Below are 15925 nucleotides of genomic sequence, written 5' to 3'. Positions count from 1 at the left end.
TTTTGGTAAAACTTCCAAATGTGGTAAAATTAAAAAAAAAAAAAAATTTTAAATTTAGGCTTCATTGTATAGAAGTCATTATTTTAAAGTACTACAACTGATTATGAAGAGCTGTTTTTAATTTAAAACACAAAAAACGGGGTTTTTTGTTTCGTCAAATTTTACAAAAAAAATGGTAAAATTTTACTAATTTTTTGGCTAAAATTTTTGCTGGTAAAATTTACCACGAAACTGGTAAATTTTACCAGCTTGACCAGCTTTACCACTTTTCCGGTAAAAAGGGTGAAATTTTGTGGTATTTCGTAGAACCTGGGGAACAGGCAGACAAAGTTAATTATAGGGCAGATATTAATAGTTCAAAAATAAAATATAAAAAATCACAAAACCATGTGCATAGAATATGTATTGGTATACAGAAATTCCAGTCGTCTTTCTTGAATAGTAGCATCGAAGATAACGGACTGACATTTGCAATTATAGAGTAGCTTCACTACTAACAAGGACAAATGATACCCAGAGTTCTGGTAAGTGCCACTACTCCATGTTTAGCAACAACATAACAGGCAGATTCCTTGTCTAACCCTAAACAAATTAAATTATATCAACTTGCAAAGCTTATTCTATACAGCTTGGTTTCTTTCACACCTCTAGAATGTAAAAAATAGCGTTCAAACCCTGATTTTTACATAAATTCATCAGATTTGAGGTATTAAATGTGTGTGTGTGTGTATTAAGAGATATAAGTTTTCCGGAATTTTAATGTAGGGAGTAGATTTGAAATCTGCATCAAATTTTAAGGATTTTTTATAAAATTCGTTTTTTGTAAAATTCTTTATCTAAAAGCGGAAATACATTTTAAGTTAATTAATTTTGACCAATAGGATAGGTGGATTTTAAACTATCTGCGCTCTAATTGGTTGAATGATGTACGACATCCAATTAGAGCGCAGATTTTTTAAATTCACCAATCACGGATGCCAAAATTAATTAACTTAATTTGTATTTCCGCTTTTAGATAAAGAATTATACAAAAAACGAATTTTATAAAAAATCCTTAAAATTTGATGCAGATTTCAAATCTACTCCCTACATTAAAATTCCGGAAAACTTATATCTCTTAGTGTGTATTTCATAATTTCGTTTAACTTTTGCGTAATAATAAAATCGTGTGATGTCTTGTTTTTATGAAATCTATTATCATCAAAAATAATTGAGTTCTCAATTTTTTAAAAGCTTAGCATAGGTCGTAGGATAGCTTTATGATTTTTTACTCATACTTAACAAAACTAGTATATTAAAATGCAATATATCAAGCTATTAATGCATGAAATTTTATGTTACCAAATAAAATGCCAGCCAAAGAAGCAGTGTTGACAATCAATCCTCCTTTCCCGCCTTTTCTAAATAAATATTATAAAATCATCCTTATACTAAAGTAACAGGATGTCTGTGTGTTTGTGTGTCTGTACCGAAGGATCTCGCTAACCGCTGAACTGATCGGGTTCTCCTTAACAGTGTAGAATCTCATGGGTTCTGGGAAGGTTTATAACTATTTTGGGGGGAGGGTACAACCACCCTCCCAAGAGAAATGACAAAAAAATCGAAAATTTTAAAAATATATGGGAGACTTCAACGTAACATAAAGAGGTATCGTAACAAACAGAAGTAACGTAGAGACTTTAACAAACAAAAACATCTAAAGTGCCACTAGATGCACTTTGTAAAAAGAAGTAAGTTTATTTGTCTGTAGCCTCTGAATCGATTGAGATCACGATTTAAGTAAAGCTTCGCACACATAGATCTCAGGATGGTTTTAGATTATTTCTCGTATTCATTCGAATCCGATGGATAGAAACTGGTTCTCATCCATACGAAAAAACTATGTCTAGCATCGTATTATATCTATCTACGAATATAAAAACAGTACAATAATAAGATTAAAACCAATTTTTTTAGCCCGTGCCTTCGGCACCTCGGGGCTTAAAAACTGGTTTTAATCTTATAATTGTACATTCTATATCCGCGGATAGCTGTTTATAATACGATGCGAGAAATAACTATTAATGTTAAGATAACAACACAAAAGTACCACCCGGTTCCATTGTTAGGGGCATCTTTTGTCTGCTACAGTAAAATGCTTTATTTTATAACGGCTTGGCTATGTTAATATTTCCGACGCTATTTTCGGATATTCAAAGACCCAATTGAAAGTCGGCAAAGGGTCCCCACCTACCTGTCAACATAGAGTTATCCCCTTTTATTCTTTTACTTTATAGTAATGAAACCAAAAACTTACGATTTATCCATTTTGTCCATGACATACTCGGTACACTCCATTACCGCCATTATATCTATATCCATACACAACCTCCATCCTGTAAAATACATGTATTATATCTATATCCATACACAACCTCCAACCTATAAAATTTATGTATTATATCTACAGCATGACCCTCGAAAAAGTATTTTTAAGCATCTGCAGCCCTTATTTCTCAATGAATTATAAAAAAATGCTTATGTCCTTGTTCTCCATAGTATTCCACATAAGTAGATATAGAAATATTTTTTTTACCTTCATTAACACCGGAGATTTTTAGAGCTAAAGTTTTGAAAAAGTGACTGAGAAAAAGAATTTTTTTTGTTTCTCTTATTTTTTGGATGGTTATATTATGTTTTTTCTGGCAACTGAATAATGATACACAAAGAAAAACAAGTTAACTAATTATTTCTTTTTTATTCCACCAAAAAATATAAATTTTTAATGGCAAAAAATACTACTGAATGAATTGATTATTTGCAAATTTTAGGTTATTTATTAACCCTTATTTGAGAAAAGGATTAATTATGACAGTTGCTCCGCCTACTTTTCTGACATCTCAATAATTTAATAGGGGGTTAATTAAGCTTTTTAGACAAAAAAATCATTATGTTTTAATTTTATTTTCTTTATAACTTTTTTGTTATTAAAGTTAGGATTGTGAAACAAAAACAATTTTCCTGCTATATTCATAAAGATTTATTTGGTTTTTTAATCTTAAACAATTTTGCCTAATAAGTAAGTTTTTCAAAATATCATTAAACTAAAAAGACTCAAAAAATATATGTAAAAAATGCTTTTTACTCAAAAACTAAATTTTTTATTTCATTTTTGTATAAAGTTTCTGCTAGTAACAAAAATAAAAGGATTTCTACCTTAATTTTGCTAAAAAAGTCGTTTCATGTTAAAAGTTACTTTTTCCTCAGTCACTTTTTCAAAACTTTAGCTCTAAAAATCTCCGGTGTTAATGGAGGTAAAAAAAATATTTTTATATCTACTTATGTGGAATACTATGGAGAACAAGGACATATGCATTTTTTTTATAATTCATTGAGAAATAAGGGCTGCAGATGCTTAAAAATACTTTTTCGAGGGTCATGCTGTATATCTATACACAACCTCCATCCTGTAAAATACATGTATTATATCCATATCCATACACAACCTCCAACCTGTAAAATACATGTATTATATCTATATCCATACACAACCTCCATCCTGTAAAATTATATCTATATCCATACACAACCTCCATCATGTAAAATACATGTATTATATCTATATCCATACACAACCTCCATCCTGTAAAATACATGTATTATATCTATATCCATACACAACCTCCATCCTGTAAAATACATGTATTATATCTATATCCATACACAACCTCCATCCTGTAAAATACATGTATTATATCTATATCCATACACAACCTCCATCCTGTAAAATACATGTATTATATCTATATCCATACACAACCTCCATCCTGTAAAATACATGTATTATATCTATATCCATACACAACCTCCATCCTGTAAAATATTTGTATTATATCTATATCCATATACAACCTCCATCCTGTAAAATTATGTATATATCCATACACAACCTCCAACCTGTAAAATACATGTACTATATTTATATCCATACACAACCTCCATCCTGTAAAATTATATCTTTATCCATACACAACCTCCATCCTGTAAAATTATGTCTATATCCATACACATTACACAACCTCCAACCTGTAAAATACATGTATTATATTTATATCCATACACAACCTCCATCCTGTAAAATTATATCTGTCTGTACGTCTTACTTAAGTGGTTTTAGGCCAGGGACGTTTAAGCTTTTTTTATTTTGGGGGGGGGGATAAAAAAAATTAACTTTGTCCTTCCATCTGTTTGTCTTAAAACATAGAGTTTGGGTGGTTTTAGGCTATATCTGCTAGAAGAAATAGCACCTTTTCTTTAAAAAATAGAATCCTTTACATAACTCACTTTGTCCGTCCATCTATCTGTCTTTTTTTTAAATGTCGTAATTAGTTGGTTTTATGCTATGTTTAAAAAGAAATGGTACATCTCCTTCCAAAAAAAGCATCTTCTACATAGCTCCTTTTTATCTGTCTAACCGTCATACTAGAATTTCATGGGAGAAATAGGATATACACTCATGCTAAATGTCATATTCCTGTGAATAATCTCTTTTTTTTGATAATATGGATTTCATAGAATAAACGTTGATATTATGACAGGGGGGAAAATTGTCGTCAATTTAGGTTACTATCATAAAACTCATTTAATTGTCAGTTCGTTCATCAAGTAGGAGTGGAGGGGATGGGATATAGGTGGTGGACAGGGAGTATCGTTACATTAGCTCGCTGCGAGTTTCACTTTATTAGATAACATTAAAATCTGGTGTAATATCCAAGTAAAATTGTATCCATTAACTGATTAACCTACCTCTAACATGATTTATTCCAGCATTGTTACAGAAAATATCAACTGTCTTTCCAAAGTGCTTTTCACAACTCTAAATAACAAAATCATATTTTTTTTCATCCATACCAGAAATTTTGCCAGAGTAGATGTACAATTGAAAATTATGGATGTATAAATGCCTGTGTTAGATGTATTTGTGGCAGTAGAATATTTGTAGAAATGCTATGTACCATAAACCTCGTTATTACATTTGATTTTCAGAGGTTAGGGTTTCTAAAGGCATACATATTACTTTACAACAATGTAAGGCTAAGAATCCTAACTCAAAAACTAGTCCAGTTTTAGTTTATTATTAGTTTAGGCCAATTATTTTTTCCTTTGTTAATCTCAATGTTTAGTTTAAATGGCAGAATATACACAAACATGAACAAACTATCTTTATAGGTTCAAATTATGAAAGGTGTTTTTGGCAGCAATCAAGGACTGTAAATTAAAGCAGAGCAATTTAATATAGTTTTGGTTTGTAACCAAAGGAATGTGGGTATGAAAGTGAGAAATAATGGAAGTAGGCTTGAAGACTAAAAGTTGTTTGTCAGAATAATGGTCTTTTTTCCTTGGAAAACAAAAATACATTTTGATAACATTTAAAGAAAACAAGGATGAGAACATCCATAAAAGCGAAGCTCTGAAATGGAAGGATAAACGAACATTAACACATGTAGATTGTCAGAACTGAATAGTTAGAATATAAATGTAGAAGCAAAATTGTAAGTAAATTTGTTGAAAAACTGCCTGATACAGGATAATGTTCATGGACATACTTACATTTTTAGGACTTGATTTTAGAGTTGCTTCGCTTACAATATAATACATTGTTGTCCCAGGAATCAATATACCAAAAATCAGACCAATCGGATAATTAGATCACATAAAAATTTGTTGTTAAAAGAGTAGAAAAATCAACATGTTTAAAATGGACGCACGGGCATTCTGGTATTGATTATAGAGTTGCTAGGCTTTCTAAATTGTACCTAACTACTACTAGAATTATCATGCAAAGTTTGGAATCTATAGGACAATTCTAACCTGTTTTAATTAAAATACAAAAATTTGTTGTCAAAAATGTAAAAAAATTGACATGTTTAAAATGGACTACGGACATTCTGGTATTGATTATAGAGTTCCTACGCTTTCTAAATTTTACCTAACTACTACAGTAATCATCATGCAAATTTTGGAATCGATAGGATAATTCTAATCTGTTTAAATTAACGAAAAGAGCTAACTCTCTGTGACGGACGGATGGACGTACGGACGAACCGACCCTAATTATAGAAAAGCTTCGCTTTTAAAAATATCATTACCTCATACAAATTAACAATATCATCTTTTTGGAGAACATTGCACTTGATAAAATGAACTTTATCTTTTCCAAACTTCTCTGAGAACTCTGTTGTAGTTTGCAGGCCTGAAATAATTAAAATATCAAGTTACATATTTTATCTGTTTGTCTGTACTGTACCGATATGGTTCTCCTTTACAGAGTACCTTCTCATAAGTCCTGGGAAAGTTTTATACAATTTTGGGGGGAGGGCACCAACACCCTACCAAGAGAAATCGCCCCTAGAAACCCCACCCCTACATTTTTTAAAACCAAAATTAAGAAATAACCCCCCTCCCCCCAAAAAAGTCCCTCCCATATTTTTTTTTTACTTTTTCTTTTAATATCTTAATTTTATATAAAAAAAGGGGGGGTTGTCTAAATCAAACCCTCTTCTTCTTCAAGTGCCCCTAGAGGCGTAGCCGCCAGCATTATTATACAGTAACATGTTGTGAATAAAGTAATAGTAAAAAATTTCATAGTGATTGGCTATTTTACTTGATTTGAACCATCCCTTGGTAAATAGGAGATAAATCATAAGAAAATATATTTTAATTTAGACAGGTATTGTCAAGAAATATCTGTATTCATACATTTTTTTCGGAATTATTTTAAATCTAAACTTCGTAAATTTATAGATTTGATGTTTGAGAAAATTATGATATTCTACAAAGCTACATAAATAGAGGTTCTAAATCACAAATGTTTACCTGTAGTTTCATCCAGATCTGAGATACAGACCATAGCTCCGGCCTCCAGAAGCTTGGTGGCAAATGCCTTGCCCAGACCCATACCTGATCCTGTTATAATCGCCAGTTTACCCTGTACGATTTTCTCTTTTCGTTGTTAGCGGCAATAAGAATGAGTTTTGACACATTTGCGTAAACACTAAACAGTGAGTATAGACTTTATCTTTTGACTGAGAGGATAGGTTATTAGGGATAAAATCATTCTTATATGATAAATTTCCCCAAGTTTTAAGATTTTTTAGATACGAGTCCATGTTCAGGAGCTGCAAGTCTCCAGGTGGTCTCTGAACAGGTAAACACCAAAATAAATTTTTTTTAAAAGAGTTAGAGGTCATTTTATATAACAAAATGTGCATATTTTAAATCTTTTTTACATACTTGAAGAAAAAAGATGCATATTTTGTTTAAAAGATGACCTCTATCACTTTAAAAAAAAATATTTTTACCTGTCCAGAGACCAACTGGAGGACTGCAGCTCCTGAACCTGGAGGCCTGGAGCTCCCTAACCTGGAGGCCTATCCAAAAATCTTAAAACTTGAGAAAAATTCATCATATAAGAATGATTGTTCCTATCCTTTCAGTCCAAAGATAAAGCCTATATTCACTGTTTACGCAAATGTGTCAAACTTCCCCCTCTCTTAATTTTTAAAAAATATTTGGGACCATCAAACCCTCCTCCCCTCCTTTGCTTTTGTTTAATTTTGTAATAAAGCAGTAGGACTCTTTTAACCTTCACTCAACCTTACCTAACCTAAAAAGAAGACTAAAAACTTTTTATTAAACAAGGATGATAACATCCATAAAAGCAATGCACTGAAACGGTAGGACAAACAAACATTAATACTCGTAGAGTGTCAGAACTGAATAATCAGAATATAAATGTATAGAAGTAAAAACATTAAGTAAATTGTTAAAACTGCTTAAATACAAGATAATGTTAAAGGAAATACTTTCATTTTTGGGACTTGATTATAGAGATGCTACGCTTATAACATTGTACTTTGTTGTCCTAAGAATCAGTATTCCAAAAATCAGATCAATCGAGTGATTATAACACATAGAAATATAATGATAAACAAGTTAAAAATCAACATGTTTAAAATTGACGTACGGACATTCTGGTAACGATTATAGAGTGTAGAACTTAATTAGCAGAATATTAATTTTTAAGTTTAATTATAATTGTGTCTGAATTTGTTGCCAAATATCTTAAATACAGGATACTGTTAAAGGGCATACTTACATTCTCAGGACTTAATTATTGAGATGCTTTGATATTAAACCTTGTTGTCCTGATAATCCAAAAATTAAATTAATAAGAAAATTTTACATCACAAAAAAATATTTTACATGTTAAGAAAGTTTTATCAAAAACAAAAAAAGAAATAGTTTCCTTAACATCCATATTTACAAAGTTTTATAATCTAAAATAAGACAAAAAAAATAATAAATCAAATGGTAATAAATATTTTAGTATGGCTTTGAAACCGATTAATATCCGTTGGATTAGAACCAATTCTCAGCCAAACTGAAAAATCATGTATAGCATCGTATTACAGACAATTGTCCACGAATAATGAAATAAGTACTATAAGATAACTGCCAGTTCGTATGGATGAGAACCGGATCTCATCCAACGGATATTAATCGGTTTTGAATGAATACGAGAAAAAAAACTATTAAAACTTTTAATAGATTAGTTTTTTAGTGTATTTGTTATAATATGAAATTATACATTTTCTATTTTTAAACCAATACACAAAACACAATGCTTAAATGTTTTCTCAACTAAGATACAACTGAGCTAGCAGACAACTTTATAAATTTCACTACGAATAATGATAATGTTGTTGTGGTAATACGACAACCAGACGGACGGGCAGTTTACAGAATTGCTACGCTGTGACTTATCATAACAAGCCCTCTGCACTAATCCCATTATATCACCATTTATCTCATAACCGACGGTGACCCCGCTATCCAGCGGTCAAACTGGCCTGGCTAAATGTGGGGAGGGGCACAAACACGCAGCTATCACGCACCCCTCACGCAATTATACAACCGGGAGGCGCTGCCTCCCCTTTTACCACAGCTGCCCCCACAGCCTGTCTACCGCCGGGAGCTAAGCCCTTGTGTCCCACACCCCCTTCAAACCTAACCATTGTTATAATCTGTTGTATATATATAGTAAACATTCATTGTAAATATTATTCAGTTAAATATATAATTTCTGTATGACTAAATCCAGCTAGTTTGTTTTGGTAGAATAATTCAAGGCTAAGGCTCGTTGGACTCGAACTCGCAACCCTGTGAGCTGAAACGTTCGGCTTACCACATCTTGGTGTCAGCGTGTTTCAATCGAGCCTTACAGAAATTAGCCTATTCTACCTCTGATTGGACCCTTTGGCAAGTAAGGGGACAATCAGCCGCCAACTGAGAAGCCAACTGACCCGTGAGACGGCCTTTTTAGGTCGAATTTCCATCATTTTGAACGCAATATGTGGGCCTTTGGCCTACGGCAAGCAGATTTAGCCTGCTAAAAGCGCCAGTTAAGACGCTTTTTCCGTACCGTGTAGGAGTAGCGCTAGGTGCGCAGCCACGGTAATCGGATAATTTAGCTCAAACGGCTACAGAACTGAGTCTAAATTGGCAAGTGTAGCTGGGACAAGCCCCAGGACACCCAGGCCAAACCTACGAGACGGACAGCTAGGTGCTGGTCTCCCTGAGAAAGCAATGTGTGGCTGCGAAGCTTCAGCACACAAGTAAGGCCTACCACTGCGACGGATAGCAGAATTTGAGCCACAGGCACGGCAGGACGGGACATTCCCTGCCGCTGCCTTCCAGGATTCGAACCCGAGGCGCTGTAGGACGGGCCATTCCCTGCCGCCATCTTTCGGGATTCGAACCAGCGGCGCTGCAGGACGGGACATTCCCTGCCGCCGTCACCCCTCTGAAACTTGCAGGACGGACATTCCCTGCTGCCAGTGCTTCCAAAATCACACCTAGAGCTCCTAGTGATAACAACACATAAGTGTGTATAAATGTCAACCAAGTGATAAAAAGAAATATAAAATTGTTGACCCAGTGATAATTGATAAGCTCTAGTGATTCGAAGCTACAGTCTAAGCCACCATGGTGAGCGATACCACCATAGCTGCGGTTCGGCCACCACCGAAGTTTCTGCCAACCCCAGCCGAACGGGAGGCCCCCTTGTCTCAAGGGCAGGACCTCCACTTCCCCTGCCATATCAGGGTGAGGTTTCCCACTCCTGACCCTGCCCAGCACGTACAGGTTGATGCCATGGTCGATTCTGGCAACCGTGTACCAGGGTCTGCTGTAATTTCTGAACACCTCATGCACGCAATGGGCGTGCAACACATGTTGATTCCAGACAACACCCAAATCCTGACTGCTAACGAGGAAGGCCAGCCCCTCCAGGTAATAGGAAAATTGAAAGAATTATATATGGCAGTCTCACACACACTTATACTCCATCTGTACCACGTGACTGTGGTACGGAATCTCTCACACCCTCTGAACCTAGGAGGGTATTTTCTCAAGGAGTTCGGAACTAGGCTCTGTTTCGACATGCAACCCCCCTGCTTGTGGGTGCGTGGGGAGTTCATCCCACTCCGTGGCGTCCCCATCGACCGGGAGACCGCCGAGAGAGAGTTGAGTTACGAGGGGCCTCTGCCAGGCCCACTGCCAGAGCAGCCGCGTGTGGTCGAGAAAGGCACGCACTGGGTGGACACTGCACTCAACGCCCATAGGGGGACCAACCTGCTAGCCATGGGGTTGCCCCCAGTGCCCAAGGTGCCGCTGGAGAACCTGCCAACGACGTTTCCTGAGATTGCCAGCCCTCCAGAACCGATCTTCTCCGCCGACACCTTCATCAACAGCCAGCCGTGTCCACCTGGCCCCCTCTACCTGGGACCCCCAGTCATTCAGCCAGCCGAGTCCGAGTCCAGACCCGTCAAGTCGCGGTCTGATGCACCCGGAGCCACACTCAACTCCCAGGAATCAGCCTCTCCCGGCGCCGTGCCCGTCAAGTCGTGGCCGGCCGCCTCCGGAGCCACGCATGGCTCCGCTGCCTCAGCCTCTCCTAGCGCCGAGCCCGTCAAGTCGCGGCCGGACGCCCATGGAGCCCAGGCTGGTCCCAGCGCCCCGGCCTCTCCCAGCGCCGAGCCCGTCCAATCATGGCCGGACGCCCTCGGAGCCACACCTGGCTCCGACACGCTAGCCCCTCCCGAGGCCGAGCCCGTCAAGTCGCGGCCGGTGGGTCCCGGAGCCGAAGCTGACCCCGCGCCAGCCACGTATAGGCTAAGCGCTGTCACTCCCACTGATGGCCAACCACCCCAACTCCGCACGGCCAAGCGGGTGGTCTTGCCTGGCCGCGGCGTCATGGCTGTCCCTGTTGAATTAGTGGGGCACCGTACTAAGGATGCCATCCAACTAGCTGCCCCAGAACAGAGGTTTGGGGAGGATCTTGTCATCCCAGAAGGCCTGTATGCCCACAGGCCTGGCTCCGCCAGCGTGTTTCGAGTGCTGGTGGTAAATGAAGGGGAGACGCCCCTCCTGCTGGACGCTGGCCTCCCCGTGGCTGGAGAGCTGGTCAAGCCTGACATTTTAGAGGTTTCTGATAAGCCTCCCCCTCGTATCCACTCGTTCCAAGAGCCTGTTGAGCCCCCAGATATGCAGGAGCTGTGGGAGGCCCTTGAGATGGAAGAGAACGAGTTCCTGCGCAAGGACCCCCTGCTCAAGAAGGAGGTCTGGACCATGTTATCAGAGTACAGGGACGTCTTCTCCAACTCTACCCCCGGTTGCACTGACGTAGTAGAGCTGCAGCTGCGCCTCAAGCCAGGGACCCAGCCGATCCGCCAGAGATTTAGGGATCTGAACCCGCGGCAGGAGGCTGAGCTGGAGAAGCAACTGGACACCTGGCTACAAGAGGGAGTCATAGAGCCTTCAGACTCCGCCTGGAGTAGCCCCCTGGTGCCCATCAAGAAGCCCAGGATCCAGCAGTTGGTAGAACGAGCGGGAGGACACCGCGTCTATAGTGCCTTAGACGCGGTGGCCGCGTACTACACCATCCGTGTGTCCGACGACAGCCGGCCCTGCACCGCCTTCACCACCCCCAGGGGCTTGTACCAATGGAAAAGGATGCCCTTTGGCCTTGCTACAGCACCGTCTGTCTACTCCAGATTTATTGCAGGGGTCCTAAACCCATTAGGTACGGCCAACCTCCAGTCATATCTTGACGACGTCCTGACCTTTCACCAGGATACCTGGGCCCACCTGGCTAGGCTCCGGGAAGTCTTGGAAGCCCACCGCAGGGGAGGAATCCGCCTCAAGCCAGCCAAGACCAAGCTGTTTCGAGCCAAGGTGGATTATCTGGGCCACACCCTCAGCCGTGAGGGGATAGCCATGCAAGAGGATTATATTGACCGTATCCTGGACTGGCCGGCCCCCAGCACCCCCAAGGATTTGCTGGCGCTCCTGGGGTTCTTTGGATACTACCGCCTGTTCATCCCAGAGTATGCCGACCTCACCTACGAGATGAATCGGCAGAAAACGGCCAAGACCCTGGCCTGGACGCCTGAGATGGAAGCCCAGCTGCTACAGCTCAAGGACAAGTTCCGCCAAGCCCCCATCCGAGCGCCGCCTAGGTTTGACTTGCCAGCGGTGTTCCAGCTCACCACAGACTTCAGCAGCCGCGCCATCTCTGCCATCCTGAGTCAATGCCAGGACGGCAAGGAGAGGCTGATTGCCGCCGTGGGGCGCAAGACAACCGACCCCGAGACTCGCTACCCGTCCTGGAAGGGAGAGATGGCCGCCATTATGTATGGAATTCGGAAATTTCACGGCATCTTGTCCTACCGCAGCTTCCAGATCAACACTGATTCCTCAGCCTTGCTACAGATGAAGTCGCTGAACACATCCACAGGGATGGTGGCTCGCTGGCAGGAGGAGCTAGCGGCCCTAGATTTCACTGTCTGCCACCGTCCTGGCACCCAGAACACCAACGCCGACGCCCTCAGCCGCCGGGAGGACGACAACATGCCGACAGCTACCGCTGAAGAATTAGCAGAGCAAGCTGAGTACATCCACACCCTCTGCCAGCTAGGGGAGTCCGCAACTAGCCGGCCCTGAGTGTTAGAAGCCCAGACACAGGACCCTCTCCTGCTCCGTGTCCGCCAGTGGGTGGCCGATGGCAAAGCCCCAACTAAGGCTGAGCTGCGCGGCAAGGAACGAGACGAGCAGCAGTACGCCAGCCGCTTCGCAGCCCTGGGACTTGACGAGCATGGCTGCCTCACCACCACTGAGCAGACCCTGACAGGAGAAAGAACAAGATACCTGCTGCCTTCGGCCCTCCAGCAGGACGCGTTCTTTTTAGCACATGGGACCCCCATGGCCGGGCACTTTGGAATGGACGCTACTATTGCCCGCGTCGCCATGCATTTCTGGTGGCCCAACCTGTCCCGTGACGTCCGCCTGATGGTTCAGACTTGTCCTGAGTGCGTCCAGAAGGTTACCAAGGAAAGGTTGAAGCTAGGAATACATGTGCCCTCCCGCCAGGGGTATCCACAGCAAGTCCTGTTTATTGACCTGGTGGGGCCGCTGCCAGAGACCCCAGCTGGAAACCGCTATATCCTCACCTGTCAAGATGGGTTCAGCCGGTTTGTCAGCCTCTACGCCATCCCCAACAAGCGCACCCTCACGGTGGCTGAAGCCCTGCTGCACCGCCACCTGGCCACGTTCGGATGCCCCCTGAAGATCCACTCCGACAACGGGATGGAGTTTACCGGCCAGGTATTCAAGGAGCTGGCCTCCAAGCTTGAGATTGGCCTGACACATCCACCGCCCTACAACCCGCAGTCCAACCGAGTGGAGAGGTTCCATCGGATGCTCAACACGGGCATGCGTCTGTTCCTAGACAGAGACGACAACAACTGGGAGCCACACTTGCCTGCCATTGCCTTCGCCTACAACACCAAGGCCTGCAGATCCACGGGCGTGACCCCGTTCCTGGCCTACTTTGGGAGAGAGGCCAAACTTCCGGTGGACATGGTGCTCCGGCTGCCAGACACAGAGTATGCCTCGGTTCCAGCCAACGTCCAAGCTCTCCTGCAACGCTACCATGCAGTTTATGACGCCATCCAGCAGCGAGAGGAGGGAACCATCTGGAGGAGCGCGGCCGCCTACGAAGGCACGGCCAAGTACGAGGTTGGAGACTTGGTCTGGTACCTGGCCCCCCGCCTGGTGCCAGGGAAGGCAGCCAAGATTACCAAGAGATGGACTGGCCCCTGGAAGATAGTGCGGCAAGCTACAGACGTCCATTATGTCATCAAACCTGCCTCTCCAACAGCCAGGATCTCGGAAGTCACCGCGCATGTAGGCCGACTGCGCAAATACACTGGAGATGTAACTGCCCATCAGATTCCAACAGACATTCAAGGCGACCTGGACGGCGACGAGGATGCCACCGAGCTGCCGGCCGGAGCTGCGGCGCCGCCAGTTAGTGACCCAGGACAGTTCCCAGTGTACCAGCCAGCCGCAGCCGCCCCACAGCCTAGCGGCCAGGATCGTGACCCGTTAGAAGAGAACCTGCAGCATCAACCCAACGAACCACCGCCGCCGCCGCCAGCTCCAGAGCCACCCAGAGATGCCATCTGGAACCCTGATACTGACATGGAGAACCTGCCGGCCAGCAGCGAGCCTGCAGGAGGAGAGGCGGCCACTGCGATGGAAGAGGCGGCCCCAGAGGACGAAGCTGAAGCAATGTGCCCCCTGTTGATGACAGCCATCCCCATCCGAGTAGGAGCTAGGAGGCCCAGTAACCTGGACCAAGCAGGCGCCCCCATGGAATTTTATGCGCCTTCCTCCATCGTTATTCCCCCCTTGGGAGCCTCCAGAGTTAGCCTCGGCCTCCGTGTCCAGTTACCCGCCGAGACAGAGTTAGTTCTGCAGACGAGGCAAAATTTCCAACGACGGGGCTTGGCCGTCGCTAACCCACGGCTGGAAGCCAACCGGGAGTTGACAATGCTGATATCCAATCACAGCCAGACAGAGCAGCGAGTGTCCCGCGGAGCCTGTATAGCCAGAGCTGTCCTCCACCGAGCTGTGCCCCAGGAAGAGCCGGTCCTGCGCAGACATAGGTTGTCGTATCCCCAGGTTCAAGGCCTGGTGGCTCGAGAGCCCCGCAACCCTTGAAGGGGAGGTTGTGGTAATACGACAACCAGACGGACGGGCAGTTTACAGAATTGCTACGCTGTGACTTATCATAACAAGCCCTCTGCACTAATCCCATTATATCACCATTTATCTCATGACCGACGGTGACCCCGCTATCCAGCGGTCAAACTGGCCTGCCTAAATGTGGGGAGGGGCACAAACACGCAGCTATCACGCACCCCTCACGCAATTATACAACCGGGAGGCGCTGCCTCCCCTTTTACCACAGCTGCCCCCACAGCCTGTCTACCGCCGGGAGCTAAGCCCTTGTGTCCCACACCCCCTTCAAACCTAACCATTGTTATAATCTGTTGTATATATATAGTAAACATTCATTGTAAATATTATTCAGTTAAATGTATAATTTCTGTATGACTAAATCCTGCTAGTTTGTTTTGGTAGAATAATTCAAGGCTAAGGCTCGTTGGACTCGAACTCGCAACCCTGTGAGCTGAAACGTTCGGCTTACCACATTGTATTGAAACTGGTATTTAATCTCTATGTATGTTGCTGGGTGCGTCGTTGTTCAGTGTAATGAATATACAAGATACGTGGATATTATGACAGTGTTGCTAACTTAATTAGGTTGCTAACTTAAAACTCTCTTATTGGTCAGTTCGTTCATCTTGTAAGAGGGGGGAGGGTATGGTATTTTTTCCGTTATTTTAGCCCGCTGCGAGTTTATTAGATAACATAAAAGATATGGTGTAGGATCCAAGTAATAATACATCCATTTTGATTGTGCATATTACAGGAATGGAGTGGACATTGAATAATAAATCTAACTGACAAATGAAGT

General features: G+C 42.3%; 1 protein-coding gene across 3 annotated transcripts; it reads right to left on the bottom strand.

The window, feature by feature from the left end:
- Positions 1–452: 452 nt before the first annotated feature.
- Positions 453–8342, bottom strand: LOC145325680 (15-hydroxyprostaglandin dehydrogenase [NAD(+)]-like). Of its 3 annotated transcripts, XM_080168632.1 has the most exons (7): positions 8290–8341; positions 6856–6969; positions 6129–6232; positions 4786–4855; positions 2297–2375; positions 1342–1400; positions 457–582 (listed from the first exon to the last, which is right to left on the bottom strand). In XM_080168632.1, the coding sequence occupies exons 1-7, from the start codon at positions 8297–8299 to the stop codon at positions 494–496; spliced, it is 525 nt and encodes a 174-aa protein (XP_080024758.1). In that variant the 5' UTR covers positions 8300–8341; the 3' UTR covers positions 457–493. The 3 variants fall into 3 exon arrangements, with proteins under 3 accessions (XP_080024759.1, XP_080024758.1, XP_080024760.1); XM_080168633.1 differs by lacking the exon at positions 2297–2375 and having other exon boundaries at positions 453–582; positions 1342–1395; positions 8290–8342; XM_080168634.1 differs by lacking the exon at positions 1342–1400 and having other exon boundaries at positions 518–582.
- Between the last annotated feature and the right edge of the window lie 7583 nt (positions 8343–15925).

Source organism: Acartia tonsa, chromosome 8 (assembly GCF_053477335.1).
Source record: "Acartia tonsa isolate MP-2025a chromosome 8, ASM5347733v1, whole genome shotgun sequence".
NCBI lineage: Eukaryota > Metazoa > Arthropoda > Copepoda > Calanoida > Acartiidae > Acartia > Acartia tonsa.
This window is presented reverse-complemented; position numbering and strand designations above follow the sequence as displayed.